Source organism: Alternaria ethzedia (assembly GCF_023757985.1).
Source record: "Alternaria ethzedia strain BMP 0044 chromosome Unknown scaffold_2, whole genome shotgun sequence".
Classification (NCBI taxonomy): Eukaryota; Fungi; Ascomycota; class Dothideomycetes; order Pleosporales; family Pleosporaceae; genus Alternaria; species Alternaria ethzedia.
In genome coordinates this window covers 1,236,907-1,255,726 of record NW_026056195.1, presented here as the reverse complement: position 1 = coordinate 1,255,726, position 18,820 = coordinate 1,236,907, and the positions used below count along the sequence as shown (strand labels likewise).

Below are 18,820 nucleotides of genomic sequence, written 5' to 3'. Positions count from 1 at the left end.
CTTTTTTGTTTGTTTGCTTGCCATGTTTGGACTGTACTGCTCTTTCCTATTCGACATGGCGATGCGTTTGTACCCGCGCAACAGGAAGCGACACCCCCACGAAAACGCTCGGATGAAGACGACCGAAATCCTGCTCGCTAATAACGACGCCATCGAAGTCCTTTTGATTAGCTGTGAGTATTGCTTCCCGATCGTCTAGTGAGCCAGATAACATTCTCACTCAAACGACTGCATCCTTTCCCCAAGGCTGCCGAGGCGAGGATTCGCAAAAGCTGAATGGCGGTCGTTTGTGGTGATTGTTCGATTATCGACGAGCTCATGAGGCAGATGATCTCAATACTAAATACTGCCCGCTCTATCGACTTCATCGTCATATTCCAGGTTCAATCTGAAAGTAGTAGCCAGGGCTTCTGTTTAGGCCTAGCTCACGTGTCCGAGTGTCTGCCCCAGAAAACCAAAATAGTCGGCTTCGTTCCCAGAATGCAGCACTTGATGCATCGGTAGCCTTGCAATACCGTGCCCAGATAGAGTACTCTGAGCGTACATGACGTTGCTGAGTTGGCTTGACATCTGCCGTTGCATCAAGGAGCCGATAAGCCTAACCCTGACGCAACACCGATCATGACCACTCCTGCGTCACGCATCGCATTTTCTGCCTTGTCAGAGACAGCGAACGCATTTTCCTGCCGACCGAACCACTTGCGACCGCCTGAACAGACTCCACGATACCGAACGGTAGTCAGATTCAGGTACCCACCGGCTATTCACCCTGCGCTCAGAAGGCAGAAGGCATAGCCTGAGACATAGACACCAGGCTACGCCATTGAGCAGAAAGCATCCTGGTCATGTCGACTTACCGAGCGTGTACCCCATCATGTGGCGCACGACTGGGGTTCAACCGCCTGAAGCGCAGATCAATGTGTCCAAGACATGTCTTCTTCCTCGTCTTCTAGAAGCTTTGTCTCACTGGTTGCGCCATCGCAGGCCACTCAGCACCTAGGCTAAGCTATACGAGGACAGACGACTCCGTGTCTTGGGACTGCACTATGGCTGTCGTTATGCCGCTTCGACTCAGCATTGAGTCAGTCGATAAGAGCGTTCTGTACACGGTGTTGGATCACCGGCACACGCATAGTCGAAGTCAATGAATCCTAGGACGCAGTGCCGGAGTCAGCAGCGAACATCACTGGCTGAGACCCCAGCCGTTGTGTGGAAGAGTCCACTTGTTCTACGGCTCCTACAGGTACCTAGGTAGAAGCCAGGATGTACCTGGTAATTGCACTTGGGCAGCAAGGTAATATGAATTGCTGCATGGAAGCATGCTCGCGCCTATCAGACGAGTTGCAAATCTTCGAGTGGAGTTCGAGTGGCTTGGTAGCAATATGGAAATGCAGCGGACTTGTGAAGGCGTAGCGCGAATGATCAGGAGATGCTGTTGATGCAGGTCCACTGCCGCCGTTCGCTGATCACAGTCATGCTGAACCCACCATGCCAAGGCAATAGCATGCGCAGTACGATCTTAGGTCGGCCGTTTGCCTGGTGTATTAGCCTATTGTACGCGGTTAGCACGCTGGAGAGTTGGAGGGCAGGCATCTCGCTTCGCGGGCCTCTCCAGACACACCGCATGCCTCGCATGCTCCGTGCTTCCTGCAGACCCTTCTGTAAGCAGGCTGCCACCACTCGTTTGAGGCTGCCACCACCACTACGCTGATCGTGTGTCTACAGACGTCCGGCATGTTGCAGGCAATTTATCGTCGACCGGGCGAAGCTGCGGCCGTGGGTGGGTAGCATCATCACCGTGCCGGCCACGGCTCGACGCGAGACCCTTGGAAGGATCACTGGCGCCATTTTTTGATTGTCAGAGCGCAAATGTGGAGTGCTTGATGCCCTTGTCACCCCCGCATTCGCCTCGCTCATCTCGCAGAGCCCGTTTCGTGACATGTGTAGGTGTAGGAGCTAAGGATGAGGCGAGATTCGGTGTGGTTATAATCGTCGTGCGTCCTGCCGTCTCATCTTCACGCCGAATTGCTGTGTCCTGCTTTCATCAGCAACGCCTGTCTCACACCCTGTGCCGCCTTGGAATCCAGTACTCTGTCTCGATATCGTGGCTGCACGCCGCAGAAGTTGTGCAGCGTGCCCCGGCCGCTGTCTAACCGTCCACCAATCATGGCTGGAATTACTCCTTCTCCAGATGTTAGTCCCGTGTCAGCGGCGACCACTAATGGAGGCTTCCCACGCGACGCCTTCTGCCTCAATCTCTCCGCTCTGCCCGACGCAAATACCTTTATCCTCAAATCCGCCCTGACGTCTCCTCATCTGCTCGACCCCCCGAATGGACTGTTCACTGGAAACGGTGGCTTGAGTAATCCCTTCAAGAAGCGGCCCCGCAACATGTCTCAATCATCTGGTACAGACCGGGAAATGTCCAATGACAACACCCCACCCGCGTCGAATGGAATCGCACCTACTAGCAATGGTACCAACGGCACGAGCACCGAACCCCGACCGAGCACAAAGAAGCGCCCAAGTACCGACACGATAGACTACCCGCGCCGGCGTGCGACGATCGCTGTACATCACTCTTATTTCGACTTATCCAGCTCCAAAAACTGACATCAAATAGTGCGAGATATGTCGGTCGCGGAAAAGTCGATGCGACGGAAACAGGCCAAAGTGCAGATTGTGTACAGAGCTGAATGCCGAGTGCATATACCGAGAGCCAGGCATTAAGCTGGACGCAGGCGACAAGCTGATCCTAGAGCATCTGAACCGCATCGAAGGTCTTTTACAATCTGGCCTCACTAGCAACTTCTCATTATCATCGCATTCGCCAGCCGCGAGCAATTCCACCAGCGAAGATTTCCTCGCCCGTAGCACCGGCAATATACCCCATCTCGGCATGGTACAGCCGATCAACGGCATAGGAACATGGACCAACCACCCGTCAAACATCTCGACCATGCCGAAAACCCACAATACTGCGGCACTCAATCTGCTGTCATCTCCAATGATCAGAGAGCTTGTGTCTCGCCAATATGACGCCAAGCTTCTTCTCCAGCTTGAAATGACTCGAGAGTCAGTAAGCCTGGGGACGAGCCGTGGGTTGGATCTCTCGAATACTGGCGCATACGTGCAGGCGTATTTTGAGCGAGTGAATGTCTTCTACGCGGTTGTAAATCCGTATACATGGAGTAGCCACTACCAGACCGCCCTCAGCCATGGTTTCCGAGATGGGCCGGAGAGCTGCATAGTCCTTCTCGTTCTTGCGCTAGGTCATGCTGCAAGCACCGGCAGTATTACACAGCAAAACCCTGAAAAGGATCCCCCAGGATTGGCATACTTTACCGCAGCATGGAGCTTACTGCCGACAGTCATGACAAGAAACAACATGGTAGCTGCACAATGTCAAATCCTCGCCGCAGCATACTTGGTGTATCTTGTACGCCCAGTCGAAGCTTGGAACGTATTATCAGGCGCCAGCATGAAACTGCAGCTTCTTCTGAGCGCGCCTGGTCGCGTATCTCCAGCGGAAGAGGAGCTGGGCAGAAGAGTGTACTGGAATGCTGTGATGATCGAAAGCGACCTACTAGCAGAGCTCGATCTTCCCCACTCCGGCCTCGCTCAATTTGAAGAAGGCTTTGCACTTCCGACCGGATTTGAGGATCTAGGAACAGAAGCAGTTGGCCGAGATGAACTGTGGTATTTCCTTGCAGAGATTGCCCTTCGTAGACTACTCAACCGTGTGAGCTCCATGCTCTACATCCGAACGACACCCTATTCCAAAGGCCCAGCTGCGACATCCATCGCTCAACTGGATCCTTTGGTTGTGGAACTTGATTACCAACTGAACCAATGGTATGCTGGGCTACCGCCAGCCATGCAGTTCCCGCTCGACAGAGTGCCTTTGCAGAATCCGGTTCAGACCGTTTTGAGACTGCGCTACTTCGCATGCCGTACCATCATATTCCGCCCATACGTGCTTTTGGTCTTGCAGGACGAGACTTTGGCCATGGATTCGAGTGTGCAGGATAATTGCCACAAGTGCTTGGAGGCATGCGTTCGTCAATTGGAGTACATCACTGCGCACCACGCTGGACATCTGCCTTATCTGTTCCAGGGCGCTCTCTCGTAAGTTTCACCAGCTGCCAACATTGCGTTTGCTGACAGTCTTGTAGCATCATCTCCCAGACATTGCTCATCATGGGTGCGACAATGACACCTTCGCTATCTCAACTGCTTCCTCCACCAGCGACTATGGACGATATCATCAACAACGTTGTTCTGGAGATGGAGCGATACGCTCACCTCGCACCTAGCCTACAGCTTTCCGCTGAGATCATTCGCGAAGCCGAAGGCAAGCGACAAATGTGGCTACGGACAGCAGGACTCAAATTTGACGTATGACTCTGATCTCGCAGTACCAGATTGCCACCCAGTACATGACTACGACTATAGGCTCTTCAAAGCAGGAACGCTACAACGCGGATCCATCTGTTTGCCATACCTGCGTAGGTGAAGCGACCTTCCACTTCTGGTAGCCTCCGCGTACCATATGATGGATCAGCAAGTCGAGCGATGATCGCACGCGACAGCGACTATCATCTACACGACACACGCGGCGCTTCTCGACGAACCCAGGACTGGGTCCAGCACAGACCTTCATCCCCAACATCCTCCGTCGGACGTTGAGACAAATGAGTACTAGGTCTCCATCAACCAGGTCCTCACATCTGCCGTACCCCGAGTGTATATGCCGGGAGTGTTTGACGAATCACTGCTCAAAATACGCCAGTTTGGCACGACACATTGTCTACATCGACATCCACCAACAATGGAATCTCCATGGAGATTCTGGTCATACCAACTGAGACGATCTTGTGCAGACTCAGGCAACCAGCAAGCCGCTGCGTTAATCCCACCAGGTGCTTAGATCAAGTACTCGTGGTGGCGAAGCACAGCCAGGAAACCGCTGGGTGGGTCTTCGCAATGAACTGAAGAGATGATCTGTGGGTACCTACGATGTACCCCATATGAATCCGGGCTCGGTACGGCACGGTGGCTTGCTCCGCTACGCATTGCCACTTCTACGGTGACCAAAGCGTCCCACCGAAGTCCACACGAGGCATCTCGCATGCATAAGCATGAGGCTACTCCACCAGAACGCACATATGCGACCCACACACATAGCAAAATACCATCCTATCACTACTCATAGTGCCATCAGTAAACGAGAAACGCATCATCGTAACTCTGGCCTTAGCCCGCGCGCCGCGCGCTCCTTCACATTGAAGCTAAGGCGCGCACCCCCTAGTAGAAATGTAATATAGATCCTGCAAGAGAGACCAGGGGTGCGGTAGGTGGCCTGGTTTACCCCACATGTTGGGGTTCTCCTGTGACTTTACCCGTACACCCACTTACTTTTCGGGCCTTCTGGAAACGTAGTGGAATGTTGTGAACGCCTTCGAGAAGCCGAGGTGCGGAGATGAGTGTGTGTGTCGGGGATGAACAGGGGGACGTGTGTGAGACCGACTGGACAGGGGTGTTGTTGGGGGACGAGATGCAGGTGAAGGACGGATGGGAGGGACTATGGGGTGATGACGCTGACTGTTATGTGAGTCGAAGCAGTACTGACCCATTGTGCTGGATGCGGTTTGTTTGGCTTCTGTAGTAGTGGCTTGGGGGCACGCCGTGTCTCATAGCCACGTTGGATATGCCTCATTCACACCGATGTTTGCATGTACAACACCGAGATGCCTTCTACAAGCGTCGTCCTCGTTCCAAAGTCTGTTGCTATCGTGTTCTGCAGCCACAACGCCGCGTCGCCGAACACTCATAACGGTGTGCTGACTAGTCAGCGAAGACCGTGGCTTGGGTTATCTCATGGTGAGAGTAGGAAATGCACCAGGCTAGGCAACGTTACAGAAAACATGGGACTAGCGTCTGATGTTTATGCATGATCCTGCCCGCTGGTTGGTTCGCATGTACCAGAGCGATTGATAGACTTTAGGACGGTAGGTTGTGATTGGTGCGTTATTCCTGACTGGGCGCCACAGGCGGAAAGACGGGAGCGCGCTCCGGTGGCATGACAACACCAGAGGTATCTGGTTGCGTAAGGCGACATCGAGAAACGGAAACGAGGCACAAGAATTTGGGGATGACGTCGGAGTCTGCTCATTTGCATTGGACAAGGGTACGGAATGGTTCTTGAATGAAGTGCATGAACCAAGACTTGGACGTGATGATCATCTCTTGGGTCTAACAGCGACCGGGCTGAGCCTTGCATTATCTCATACCAGTACAAACTCATCGGCTTCGTCCTCCTCCCAATCAACCCTTTCGCCATACATCCAGCTTTCGTAGTAACATTGTCCTACTACTGTGTATTCTCCACTCTCACACTGTCGCAATAGTAGAGGGACTGAAGATCCATGTATGATGCATATGCAGTCGCCTGGTCGTACGGCTTTTGGCCCAAGCCCAAACAATTGCTTGCTCCCGAGGAAGAGTCTTTTGTGGATGAGTCTCAGATTCATTTGAGGGAACTTCTCTTTGTGAACTGCTTCGCTAACAGGCTCGGGTGTTTTCGTGTCAATGAAGCGTTCGTACATTGAGATCAAATCGCCTGTAGTATATTGTAGAGGCTCTGCAAGGGCTTGCGGACCAAGATCATGGCCCAAGAGCGTAACAAATATACGTTCCTTAGCAGCATTCATCTCGTCTGACGGATCGATATCCACTGTAGGCATGGTCGTTCTGAGGTTAGCCATTTCTTCGGCCAGTCGTACATTCTCTACTCCAAAAGTTGCGATCTCTTCTCGGGTAACACTTGACACGAACTGGACCGTGTCAATGATCCGGCCGCGAACAACCAAGCGCACATCGCCTTCTTGATATATTCCGTTCGCTTGGCATAGGCGCCCTTTGGCGGCGGCGTACGGGTAATGTGGAGTGTCGCCAATCCTGTAACCCTGCCATTTGTCTCCTGCAGAAGAAACGTCCACTCGCCAGTCTATGGTCCAAGAAGGTATCTCCGCGTCTGCGCTGCCGCGGATAAGCCCCAGGAACGCGAGCGAGCCAGTCTTCCGCGCCATATCTGCACAAAGCTTTCGGTATGCTTGTCCAGTAGACATCCTATAATCTGCAACGAAGTCCAGAGCGGAGGTCCTTTCTTGGAAAGCTAAAAATGCATTAATGGCGTCCCTTGGGTCGCTGGCCTCACGCGATGATGAGAGCCAGAACAGTACATCCAAGAAGTCGCTATATAAGGTGCTCTGCGTAGGGTCGCCTCGTAGCCATCTACGTGCCGTGTCCATGCTCAGCAAGCGATCGACTCCGAGGTGATCTGGGATTAGCGAGTAAACGACTTGCAGGGCCGCTTTTGACGAATATCTGATGACGAAGATGATACGATAAAGTACGTATATTTCAGTTGGTGTCGTTCCAAGTATCATCGTGGGCCGAGTGGATAACACGATCTCTTGGACTATCCATGCACGTTTAAAGTACGGGCGACCGATGGCCCAAGTCAATGCTTGAATGTACTGTGCTGTTGTATAGCCTGTATCGTTCTCTTGAGAAAAGAGAGCAATCAATCTGCTTTCCAGATCCTTGTGCATCTCGGCAGTCCAATGGACATCAAGCGGTGGGAGCTCGCCCAAGTTTCTTATTAGATCAAGTAGTACAGGCGTATGCTCAGGAGACATGCCAATCCACATTAGCGTCCGCTCCGCCTGTCCATAGATGTGCGACATCAGAGAGACCTGGTGGCCTCGCTCGTCCAGATCATGCTGGTTCACAGCAATCTGATCAATCCAAATCTTCCCGCTTGATTCAGGTTGTGTCAGGAGCTCGTGAACATGGTGCAAGATGCGCGCTAGATGCACCGTGATCCTCAGAGAGCCAGCACCGGTTATTGGAATAGACGAATAAGTATTGGTATCTCCAACTATGGGTTCCGGCTCTTCGTTATCGTAGTCGGTCCATGTATATGAGAGCGCCTCGAAACGCGGCTTTTGCCGGATATCCACCTCCTCTAATTTGTATGCAGGAGCATCTTGAGTGCCGGAGACGGAGAGAAGCCGTATCGAGGTCGGAGTCGAACACGGCGAGTATTGGTATGCTGACATTATGAGGTCACACGAAGGATTTGGGACAGGCAGCCCACCACCGACGCGATGACCGCAGTGGCCCGTGCACTTGGCGCGTTCGAGCCCCACTAAAATTTCTTTGCACCTTCGACAGGTACGGCGCGCGGCAGGCACGACCACGACGTCCCTAAACACCATGGCTGTCGACAACTCACTAGAGTCGCTCCTCGCGACTCTTACTACATCCATTCAGTCTGCTACAGAAGCTCTGCCAAATGACGACATCCTACCACCAAAGGAAGGCATTTCCCTACTGGATGTCAAGAACGAGCTACTTCTATCCTACCTACAAAACCTCGTCTTCCTCATACTCCTAAAGCTTCGCGCACGAAAAGGCGACCAGCAAGAAACGAACCTCCACCCCCAAGATGAAGTCGTCCAGAAGCTAGTAGAACTGCGAATCTACCTAGAAAAGGGTGTACGACCACTCGAAAGCCGCCTCAAGTACCAAATCGACAAGATCCTCCGCACAGCCGACGATGCCACCCGCCGCACCACTCAAGCCTCCGCAAAACCCACATCGAAACCGAAGAAGAGCAAAACGGACACAGGCTCCGACTCCGACGTCAGCGACGCTGAATCGGCCGGCACAGCGCAAACCTCGGAAGACGAAGACGAAATGGCCTACGGCCCCCGCCGCGCCCTCGTAACACGTCAAAAGACCGAAGCCGCCCAAGAGCGCGCGCGCGCCGAGACCGCAAAAGACGGCATCTACCGTCCACCCAAGATAACGCCCATGGCAATGCCCGTGCCCGAAAACCGCGAAGAGCGCCGCGAGCGCCGCCCCGGAAAATCAGCCACCCTCGACGAGTTCATCGCAACCGAGCTCTCGGGCGCGCCCATCGCCGAGCCCAGCATCGGAAGCACCATCACACACGGCGGGCGGCACACAAAGTCCGAACGTGAACGGCGCGAGGAAAACGAGAGGCGCGAGTACGAAGAAGCGAACTTTACGCGGTTGGCGCCGGGGAGCAAGAAGGATGCTGCGAAGCAGAAGGCGAGGCAGCAGCGGGATGGCGGGTTTGGGGGTGAGGAGTGGCGCAGTTTGGGGGCGGGGATTGATCGGATTGAGAAGTTGACGCAGAAGAAGAGTGGGAAGTTGGGGAGCTTGGAGAAGAGTCGGAAGAGGCCTGTGGGGGATGGGCCGAGGGGGAGTGGGAGTATGGCTGGGGACGCGTTTGAGAAGAGGAGGAAGGTTGTTGGGAGGTATAAGTGAGGGGTTGGATGATATCCATTGTAGAGCAAGATCTAGAGGAGATGCAGACATTTTGCCATGTCTTGCAATCAGAAAATACATGCGTTCACATCAACGTTCTTCGTCCACGCATCCTGATACTCTTCATTACCAAATTCACCTCTTTTGATTGTAAAAGGTATCTACAAAAATCTCCCACATGACTCCCAAGCCCATACTCCATCGACGCCAAGCTATGCATTCATTCATTCCATAAGGGTAGTCCGCCCCCTCAAATTTAGCGACCAACCCCGAAAACGCCCGCAAACATCCTGCTGAAGTGCTGTGCAAATACCCCTTTTCTGCTCTCTAAGCCAGATACCTATACGAATCAGTCTGCGCGCCGTCTACGCGCTCCAGGTATTCACGCTCAATGAGCGACTCAATGCGTTTCTTGACCATGGTGACCTCGGGTTTAAATTGGCCGACGAGTTGGCTGAGGGTTTCGGACATGAGCTGTTGATGTGAGAGCTCTTTGCGTTGTCTGTTTCTTGTTAGCATGTTTGACGTTGTATAGGTTTTGAAGAATACATACTTCATGATACGCACAACGGCGGCCTCAATGCAGAAGCCTCGCGAATCGTCATTCTTCTTCTCGGTCTCGCGACGCTCACGATCGCTCTCGACCTTGTTGCCGCCGCTGACGACACCAACCTTGATCTTAACGAACTTGCCCTGGAAGCCTTCGTTGAAGGAGAACTTATCGGTGGGCTTGACATCCTTGGACATGGGCTCCTTGATCAAAATGCGTGTCTTAGGTGCGACGGCGAGCGACTGTAAGTTACGGATGAGATCACTAGGAGGGATGTTTGTCTGGGCTTGGATCTCTTCGAATGTTAGGCGTTCGCCGGCATCAAGCTCGTTGAAGAGAAGCAGGATGATCATGCCATATGTCGACACATTGAGATCGTGGCGACGCTCCTTGACAGAGCCATCCTTCTGAGGGACCTTGGGGAAGACAGCTTTGATGTCTGCTGATCCCATATTGGGGAGCCAGGTAAGCTGTCGTCCGGAATGCTTCTGGCTGTAGAACTTTTCGAATCCGCGCTTGAGCTTGTCTACAACGAGAGGGTAATTGCATCGTGGTCGCTTGTCCTCTTCGTCGGCGGCAGCTCCACCCATAGTCTCGAGAGGCCATGTCATGCTGGTCAGCACGTTAATAGACAGCTCGATGCGCTTAGGATCCTTCTCTCCGAGGCCTTCCACGTGCTTCTTGAAGCCAGCAGTAAGCTCTTCGGAGATGGTCATGTCCTTGAACATGGCCTCCAGCTTCAGAGTGAAATTGTTGCCGAGCTCGATCTTCATCTTGGAGATCATTTGCTTCTCTACTTCGTTGCTGATGGACTTGTTCATCAACAGACGGCGACACAGATGCTTCTTGTAGTAGCGCTCGAAAAGGTCCTTGTCCTGTACGTATCGTAGCAGGATGATGGCCTTCTCCAGAACCGCGTCAATCTCAGCCTCAGTCTTGCCCTTGATGCCCTTCTTCATGTTTTCGTCGATAAAGAGGGAGATGTATTCGGATGATCGTGGGAATGTCACCGAGTTGATGAAATCGGAGAAACTTGCTGTTTGCGCCTGTTGCAGTAGCGGATCGCACTCGAATGACTCTCGCCAAATCTTGTCAAACCGATCTTTCAGGGCAAGGACATCCTCGACCCACTTGATCGCAGCGACAGTCTGCTGGTTCAGGCTCTTCTCTTGCGCAGCACCCTTGCCCTTGTCGGCTGAATCGGCGGCAGGTGCAACGGCTGGCGCCAGTGACGCCGCGATCGCGTCCTTGTTGATGTCTGAGCCCATCTCGACAATGCGCTGCTGAATGGCTCGGGTTGTCTGGATCTTCTTCTCATCTACCCGCCTGTTTAGGTCGTAGATGAGGTTCAGCTCTTCAAGTCTATGGTTGTCGATCATGAAGCGTACACCGCTCTCCATTTCTACAAGCTCGTGTATCCGGAACTTGATCATTTCTTCCTCTACGACTTTCTGAATCTTCGGTCCCGTAGTGTCCAGAAGTGTTTGCTTGCAGCGCTCGTCCTCTTCGTAAATTCTGCGTCGCGCGTGTTTGCAGTATGCGCCGGCATGCGCGTCGCGTAGTAAGAGCTCCGATTCTTCGCGGTAAAAGGCTCTGCTGGTGTCCAGATACTCCACTTCAAAAGACGTGTTGTACAGTCGCTGGTCCTCCGCCTCTATCTCGCCCTCGTGTAGGCCCTCGAGCATATACACGCAGGACTTGATGAGCTGCTTGTCGATGACGTCGCCGTCGCGCTCCATCTGTATCTGGTCGAGGATGATGTTGTTCAAGAGGTTGAGGATCGCTCGAGCGTCGGTCGGGGATATCTTGGAATTGAGGATTTCGTCGCGGAACAGAACCATGGCGGCGTTGTAAATTGATGGGCGGCGATGGTCAGCACAGTAGACACGGTCCTAAGCAGGCCGTGTTAGCTAAAATCCTCAGCTCAGTCCGTCCAAATATCATCTTACCATGTACATGAGCACGTCTGCCAGCATGCTGGTGCAGATCTGGTGATCGCTCCATGCCTGCTTCAGCCCTTTCAGGAACCTCTCGCCCGCTACACGTCGCTCATTCGGTGTGGTTCCTCCGATACTCTGCGCGTCTACAAGTAGGTTCGTTGAGAGCAATTGCGAGATTGAGGCTCGGACCTCGGTGCTCAACCAATTTCGCTCGAACTCGTGAACTTTCTCGTAGAGAGCCTCGCCTTTCTTCTTCAGAACGATTCGGTATGCGTGGCGGTAAAGCTCCTCGTACGACAGCTTGGACGCATTCTTTGTGTGGATCTCCCTAAAGGCCGCCTCGATGGTGGCCCACGTGTTCTCGAAATCGACCTCGTCGCCGTGCAGACCCTGCGAACGCGCCATGATTAGTGTTGAGTCTACAGCATGGAGTCCTTTTTCGTGACAGCGAGGTTGAGCGGCGTAGGCTAGCACGCGAGGAAGGTGAAAGTGAAGGTGAAAGTGAGCGCGCAGTACGTACCCTCCTTGGCGGCCGTATCCGCTGTCTTCCTCGTCCTGCGATCATCTTCGCTCCTGCCTTCTTCTGATCGTGTGATATCTAGAGCTTCGAACCTCGGTGCGGTCGCAGGCGGAGGTAGGCTGGCGGTGCAGATGCCCGGTGTGGCGTGGGTGTAAGGAAGAGGCCGATGGTTCAAAGGAACATTTGGGGGCTAGCACGCAGCTCGCCGAGGGTGACAGTGAAGGAATGGCACGCGTGGCGGCAGACGCGAGTGATGGCGAAGTTCAGGTGCCGGGCGTGTTGCGGGCGAGGGTCCCCGCTGCACGAGAGCTCGCCGTCGTCATGGCTTGGCGCTCGGTCAATTATTCTTTGCCCGCTGCACTTCCGTTCGTCATACCTCACACGCCGTTTCACAGTCGCCAGCTCACTCTTTCACCATCTTTGAGTCGTGTCAGTTTGTGTCATATCGTCATGCGCTCCTCCACCTCTTTGTTGCGCGGCATCGCCCGAAGCACTGCGCCCCGAACTGCACGAATCCCCCATGCCGAGCGCATTCCAGCGCCCGCAAAGCGCCTCTTCCACACACCGCGAACGTCAGCTGCCATACGACCTCCACTCATACTATCACGTGCGCGGTTACCTTCTACTGTCCGCTTTGAGTCAAGCGCGGCTCCTCCCACGTCAACAGATGCGCCAGACTCACGACTAGAGCGCGAACAAGTCCCGTCATACGAACTCACATTTACCTGCAACGTCTGCAAGACACGCTCTTCACATCGATTGTCGAAGCAAGGCTACCATCATGGGACTGTTTTAATCCAATGTCCGGGCTGCAAGAATCGGCATCTCATTGCAGACCACCTCAAGGTATGGCCCATGGATAGTTGGCATGGCTGGAGGCTAATAGTTCCCAGGTATTCTCAGACAAGTCCGTCACGATCGAGGACCTCATGCGGGAGAAAGGCAGCCTAGTCAAGAGGGGTTCCTTAAGCGCAGAAGGCGATGTTGAATTCTGGGATGACGGCAGCACCACACCCAGATCCGCACAATTCCACGCCGAATCTAAGCCCAAGGGCGACAACCGCCTGGCCGCGCAGCCGGAACCATCGAAACCCTCGCAAGACTAAACGTTACGCATTCGAGATAAAAACGTCCACTTGTCGACACGGTCGATTTCTCGGACAACCGCCGACAGCCTGTATAACATTGTTTGAATACCACTCAGGAGTTTTCGTTGCGATACAGCGTTTCCGGGTGGCTGAGTGCACCTCGAATACACACGGCCCTGGAACTTTTCCACACGCGCAAAGAAGTGCTTACAGTGATGCTAGACTTACTTTTGTTCGTTCAAGATCGTGCTGCCCGTACCGCGGTATACACCCTTCGATCGCATCGTTTTGTCCAACTTGATGTCAATCCTGAACGATGGATGTGCAGTTTGATTTGCACAGAAAAGCGCCCGACGCGAACATGACGTCCATTGCCAAACAAATTATGACCTCCATCGGACTGGATAAAAAGCATCGGAGGATGTGGTATGTCGCGAAACTGCCGAGGCCTAAATTTGTGGGGATGGTGTTTCGTGCCAGTCTGAGGTGAAATCACGACCCTCAGATCGAGAGGAACACGCCCGATCAGCTGGTAACACTCAGGACGGTCTACCGCAAATGACATGGTCGGCCTAACTGTGGTTTGTTCGGAGTCATCGTCAGCTGACCTGGTAGAGAGCACCCTGATCATGCTAGCCATCTCACGATTGTCAACAACAACTAGGTGGATCATCGCGGCGATTTGCAATCTGAACCGCCTTTTCTAAAGCCTGCGTTGCGATAGAATCTGTTGAACTTGTCAAACCCGGTATTTCTTACCACTTCCAAGGCTTTTGTTGTATGGTAATAAGAGTTTTGGACGCTGCGCACTGCCATGTCCACTCTCCCTAGAAGATGACCGACTAGGAAGAATCCCATACGTCGTTTCCCATCCCAATACTTATGGGTCTGTCCTTTCGAACCGAGGAACGTTACCGGCGCATCGCGATGTGATAGGATGCGATCCACTTCCATACGTACGCCGAGATCGTTGTAACGGACGCGAAATGAGTTGTGGCTTGTCGGTTGTTTATTCCGAACCGCCAAGTCCTCGAGTGTTTCTTTTACCTCTCCCACCGCAAATCCATCAAGCACATCCCAGAAAACCGTCAAAAAGTTCACGTATCGCATCTCTTCGTCGACTTCACGAGCCGAGGCACCCCAAATGGCGTGGTGCAACGTCCTTTAGATGTTGGGGCCGAGGGCTGGCGATGCCATTGACGAGTTTCACGCCTGACAACGATGTGTAGCTGTCACTCGAAGCAGGTCGATATATAATCTGAATGCTCAAAGAGTTTATAGGCACCAGCAGAGATCACTTCAAGCGAATCACTCATTGACAGTCATACCTTCACATCCTTTCGTTAAAATTCATTTTTGAGATCCATTCCCATCATTACTCTGCCCGTTCTCTCATTTAGAACCACCATGAAGGTCTCATCTACTATCAGCGTTCTCGCTATCTTTGCGTCAGCCTCGGCTTTCCCGACCTATGTCGCTCGCCAGGCCTGGGTGCCCAGGAACTGGACAGCTCCAGGTCCTACCGATGGTTAGTTGCAACATCTAAACAGACATGTCTGGCCGTGATAGGAGCATCACACTAATCAGTGACTCAACAGCACGCGGCCCATGCCCCGGCATGAACACTCTCGCCAACCATGGCTACCTGCCGCATGACGGCCGGCGAATCACCCGCGACATCCTCGCCGATGCCATGCTCGAAGGCTTCAACATCGCCAAGAGCGACGCCATCATCCTCTTCTCGCAAGCCGTACGCACCAACCCAGAGCCTTTCGCACGTACATTCGACCTCGACACTTTGGGCCGTGAGGGCGTGCTGGAGCACGACTTCAGCCTGAGTCGCTCCGATCGCTTCTTCGCCAACCCCCTCCCCTTCAACGAAACCGTCTGGGCGGAGACAGCCTCTTTCTTCACGACCCCGGAAATCACCGTTCAACAGCTCGCCGACGCCCGCATGGCACGCCTTGAGACATCTAAGAAGACTAACCCGGAGCACAAGGCTTCGTTGTTGGCGGATGGGTTTAGTTGGGGTGAATGCGCTTCGTTCTTTGAGATTATGGCGGATGGCACTACGAGTACTGTTAGGAAGGACTTTATTGAGTACTGGTTGCGTAAGTTTCAATCTTTTTGTGAGCAGGTGGATAGAGAGTAGTCGCTAACGCATGTGATGTAGGCAACGAGCGCATGCCTACTGAGATTGGCTGGACTCGCCGCCCGACTGTGATGCAGACTAGCGAGCGTACTAAGTTCACTCGTGCGCTGATGGAGGCTGCGGGTCAGGGTACTGGCTTTTCTCTGTTGCAGTGAGGGGGTTTTGCGGGTTGTGGCTGGTGATCACGCGCTGGAAGCTGAGTGGGAAGGAAGATGGTGTATGATGTATGAGCTCAGGGAGCTCGGACGATTTCGTTATGTACATGTCATGAGTGTTAGGCGTATTTGCTCTACTATTACTCCATACAATGGCTCAGTCTTGGTATGACAAGTGTGTTCGCCGATTGTGTGGGTGGCTGGACTTAGTCATCAGCCTCGTCACGGGTGTTGCTGCCTACCTACCTAGGTAGGTAAACCTAAGGCGGCCGCTCCTGCCCCTCTTCGCTTCATCGAGTCTCACTTCTCTTACCAAACGTCCCACTGCACCAACATTCTTCTACCAATCGCTCGCACATGCATCATCCGTACTAAAGTTACATTACAATACTATTTGATCGATTGCGACACGGAATTTCGAACGCTTTAGGCAGCCGCGTTGCACCATTGGCGGGGCTCGATGGAAGCCCTCCAAGCACCACTTACAACGGGTTCAGAGATATCGCCATATCAGCCCATCGATTCAGATGCCGGAGAGATTCGCTTAGTCGAGTTGTTGCCAGGTGGATACGATGACCCGATTAGCCTGTCGCTACACACCGTCAAGCTGGAACAGCGGGTAACAGATGAGGGATCAGATGAGAACATGTCAGACCTGACAAACCCAAATCAAGAGAAATCAGACGATGAGCACTGGTACGAGCGTCCCTTCCACCGCAAATTCGAATATGAAGCTTTGTCATACGCCTGGGGAACGGCGATTAGCCCTCGCAGAGTACTGGTTGATGGGATCGAGCTGCATATCACCGAAAGCCTCGATTCAGGGCTGAGGCGTCTTCGGTTTGGCGACAAGCCACGTACACTCTGGATTGACGCACTGTGCATCAATCAGCGAGACATAGAGGAAAGATCCCATCAGGTTCAGCATATGGCTATGATCTATACATCTGCGAAAGACGTCTTGATATGGCTCGGCGAGTGGCCGAATAATGCGGCTTGTTCGCATCCAGATGACTGCCAAGCGCTCTGGTTCATCACGCTACAAGAAGAGGGGGGCGAAGAGGGGAGCGAGAGTTTACCCCATGTTCCGCTCCATATATTTCAGCATTTCGTAGATATCATGGAGTTACCCTGGTTTCGTCGACTTTGGGTCGTTCAAGAGCTGGCATTAGCGAGAAAAGATCCGATTGTGCTGATCGGTAGCTTGAGCACAAGTTGGTCAAGTTTCTCGGAATCTGTTTACGACACACTTATCTCCGACGGGTTAGAAGGACCGGACGACGTTCAGCTTCGAGTGCAGTTTAAGAACGGCTGGAACCGCGTCTCGTCATTGGCAGAGATTAGATCACGCTCTGGCAGTCACAGAGGCTTGTATTGGTGCCTGATCGGATCACAAAAATCGATATCTGCAGACCCGCGCGATAAGGTCTATGGACTTCTGGGACTATGCAAATTCCAAGTTACCGAAGCAATAGCAGTTGATTATTCGAAATCCCTGTGGCAGGTATTGGTTGAGGCCACAGTTGTCTCCATCTTGGAAGAATCCGCGTTTCCCTATCTCAATGAATACACAGGACCTACTGGATGCTTTGATCGGAAAAATTGGACAAAGTCGTCCTGGGTGCTAGATTTCACCTCAGTTCCTACAGATGTTCATCTCAACGACGTGCCCAACTCGAAGCTGGACGTGGAAGAGCGAAAGAAGCGACGAGGCTCGATACACCTATCAAGGGATTGGCAGACGCTTTATGCCCATGGTAGGTACGTGGGTACTGTTTGTGAGACACAAAGGTTTTCATGGTCCGGGGGTAATCACGATATGGGTTTCCAAACTCAGAGAACGAACACTGAGACATACGACTTTTACCATAACATCTTAAAACCTCGAGGCATATCACCACGTACTCTCCTACAAGCAATTCGAAGAAAAAGAACAATCAACACCGGGACTCTTCGTCGCTTCACCAGCTTTCTGCTTGGAAGTAGAGATGATTTCCGCTCCGACTTCACGCTCAATTTACTCTATGATTTCGGCGGCAATACCTACTCTGGACACCTAGGAGGCCGTGATATCGTTGTCACTGAAGAAGGAGACATAGGCATCTCATTGCATCGAGATTGTCGACCTATACCCAATGGCGCTATACTGGTCTGTTTATTTGGGACAGAGGTTCCTTTCATCTTGGCACCAATACCAGAAACTGAATTACACGAAATGATCAATATAGCTTACGTACCAGGATACGGAGACAAGATGTTGGATCGCTATTACCCAATCAGGCATCGAGCGACTTGGATAGACTTCGCTGCGGAGGGTGGCAAGGAGTACGCGATCGTGTAGTTCCTTCTAGGGACCTGGAGTCGGGCCAAAGGGACCTCTTCGATCGTCAAAACCTGTCACAAATCTGTCTGGCGACTGCAACAGCAGCAGCAAAGTCTTGGCCTGCATATCGGTCTCAAACCCAGCATCGACTTTGTCGTATAGGCCAACTTTCGTTAACCACAACGACAAGATCAACAATCCGGTGTTTGGTTGATCCCTCAAGTTCCGAGGTCACTCTCCATATCGAAGTAAGAACGAGTGTCTAGAGCAACATCCAAGCCAAAACCTCGCGGTATTCGGCACGCGCCGTAGTAGCAATGGAGTCGGGTTATTTGGCCTTATTGAGCTAACAAAGAACGTGGTGCCAGGCGATATTGGCGAGAAGGCCTTTCCGTCAGACTCTGGCTGAGGCGACTGTTGAAAAACGAGATGAAATTTGACAACAACAGGAGGCAACAGCGGGATGTGCGAGGGAAGACTCTTCCTTCTGATAACACGTGCAGCGCTTTCGTTGTGCCGCGTCACGTGTTCTTGAGGGTGTTCACCCCGGCCTCATCATCAGCAGGCAATCTCGCCTGAAATCTGTACTGATAACAAACCAAAGGTTCTGCTGGGCTATCATAAGCCGGAATAGAGAGAAGTGGCGTGCAAGAGTGCCGGTTCGATCTCGATCAGCGCGGCCCTGGGCGTGCAAAAAGAAAGTTTACCACATCGGAGATTCGGTAGTTG

At 52.8% G+C, this 18,820-nt stretch overlaps 5 protein-coding genes across 5 annotated transcripts; 4 read left to right on the top strand and 1 right to left on the bottom strand.

Annotated features, from left to right (window-relative positions):
* Positions 1 to 2,166: 2,166 nt before the first annotated feature.
* J4E87_001216 (uncharacterized protein) lies at positions 2,167 to 4,404 on the top strand (the record flags this gene model as incomplete). Its single annotated transcript, XM_049372863.1, has 3 exons — positions 2,167 to 2,571; positions 2,624 to 4,128; positions 4,176 to 4,404. 3 exons carry the CDS (start codon positions 2,167 to 2,169, stop codon positions 4,402 to 4,404), a joined length of 2,139 nt encoding a protein of 712 aa, XP_049237521.1.
* Positions 4,405 to 8,283: 3,879 nt separating this feature from the next.
* On the top strand, positions 8,284 to 9,363 carry J4E87_001215 (uncharacterized protein; the record flags this gene model as incomplete). Its single annotated transcript, XM_049372862.1, has 1 exon — positions 8,284 to 9,363. The coding sequence occupies one exon, from the start codon at positions 8,284 to 8,286 to the stop codon at positions 9,361 to 9,363; it is 1,080 nt and encodes a 359-aa protein (XP_049237520.1).
* A 327-nt stretch (positions 9,364 to 9,690) lies between these two features.
* J4E87_001214 (uncharacterized protein) lies at positions 9,691 to 12,258 on the bottom strand (the record flags this gene model as incomplete). The annotated part of the gene is made up of 3 exons (XM_049372861.1): positions 9,691 to 9,865; positions 9,917 to 11,805; positions 11,863 to 12,258. 3 exons carry the CDS (start codon positions 12,256 to 12,258, stop codon positions 9,691 to 9,693), a joined length of 2,460 nt encoding a protein of 819 aa, XP_049237519.1.
* A 565-nt stretch (positions 12,259 to 12,823) lies between these two features.
* J4E87_001213 (uncharacterized protein) lies at positions 12,824 to 13,479 on the top strand (the record flags this gene model as incomplete). Its single annotated transcript, XM_049372860.1, has 2 exons — positions 12,824 to 13,219; positions 13,267 to 13,479. 2 exons carry the CDS (start codon positions 12,824 to 12,826, stop codon positions 13,477 to 13,479), a joined length of 609 nt encoding a protein of 202 aa, XP_049237518.1.
* Positions 13,480 to 14,868: 1,389 nt separating this feature from the next.
* On the top strand, positions 14,869 to 15,768 carry J4E87_001212 (uncharacterized protein; the record flags this gene model as incomplete). The annotated part of the gene is made up of 3 exons (XM_049372859.1): positions 14,869 to 14,989; positions 15,060 to 15,572; positions 15,635 to 15,768. 3 exons carry the CDS (start codon positions 14,869 to 14,871, stop codon positions 15,766 to 15,768), a joined length of 768 nt encoding a protein of 255 aa, XP_049237517.1.
* Positions 15,769 to 18,820: the final 3,052 nt, after the last annotated feature.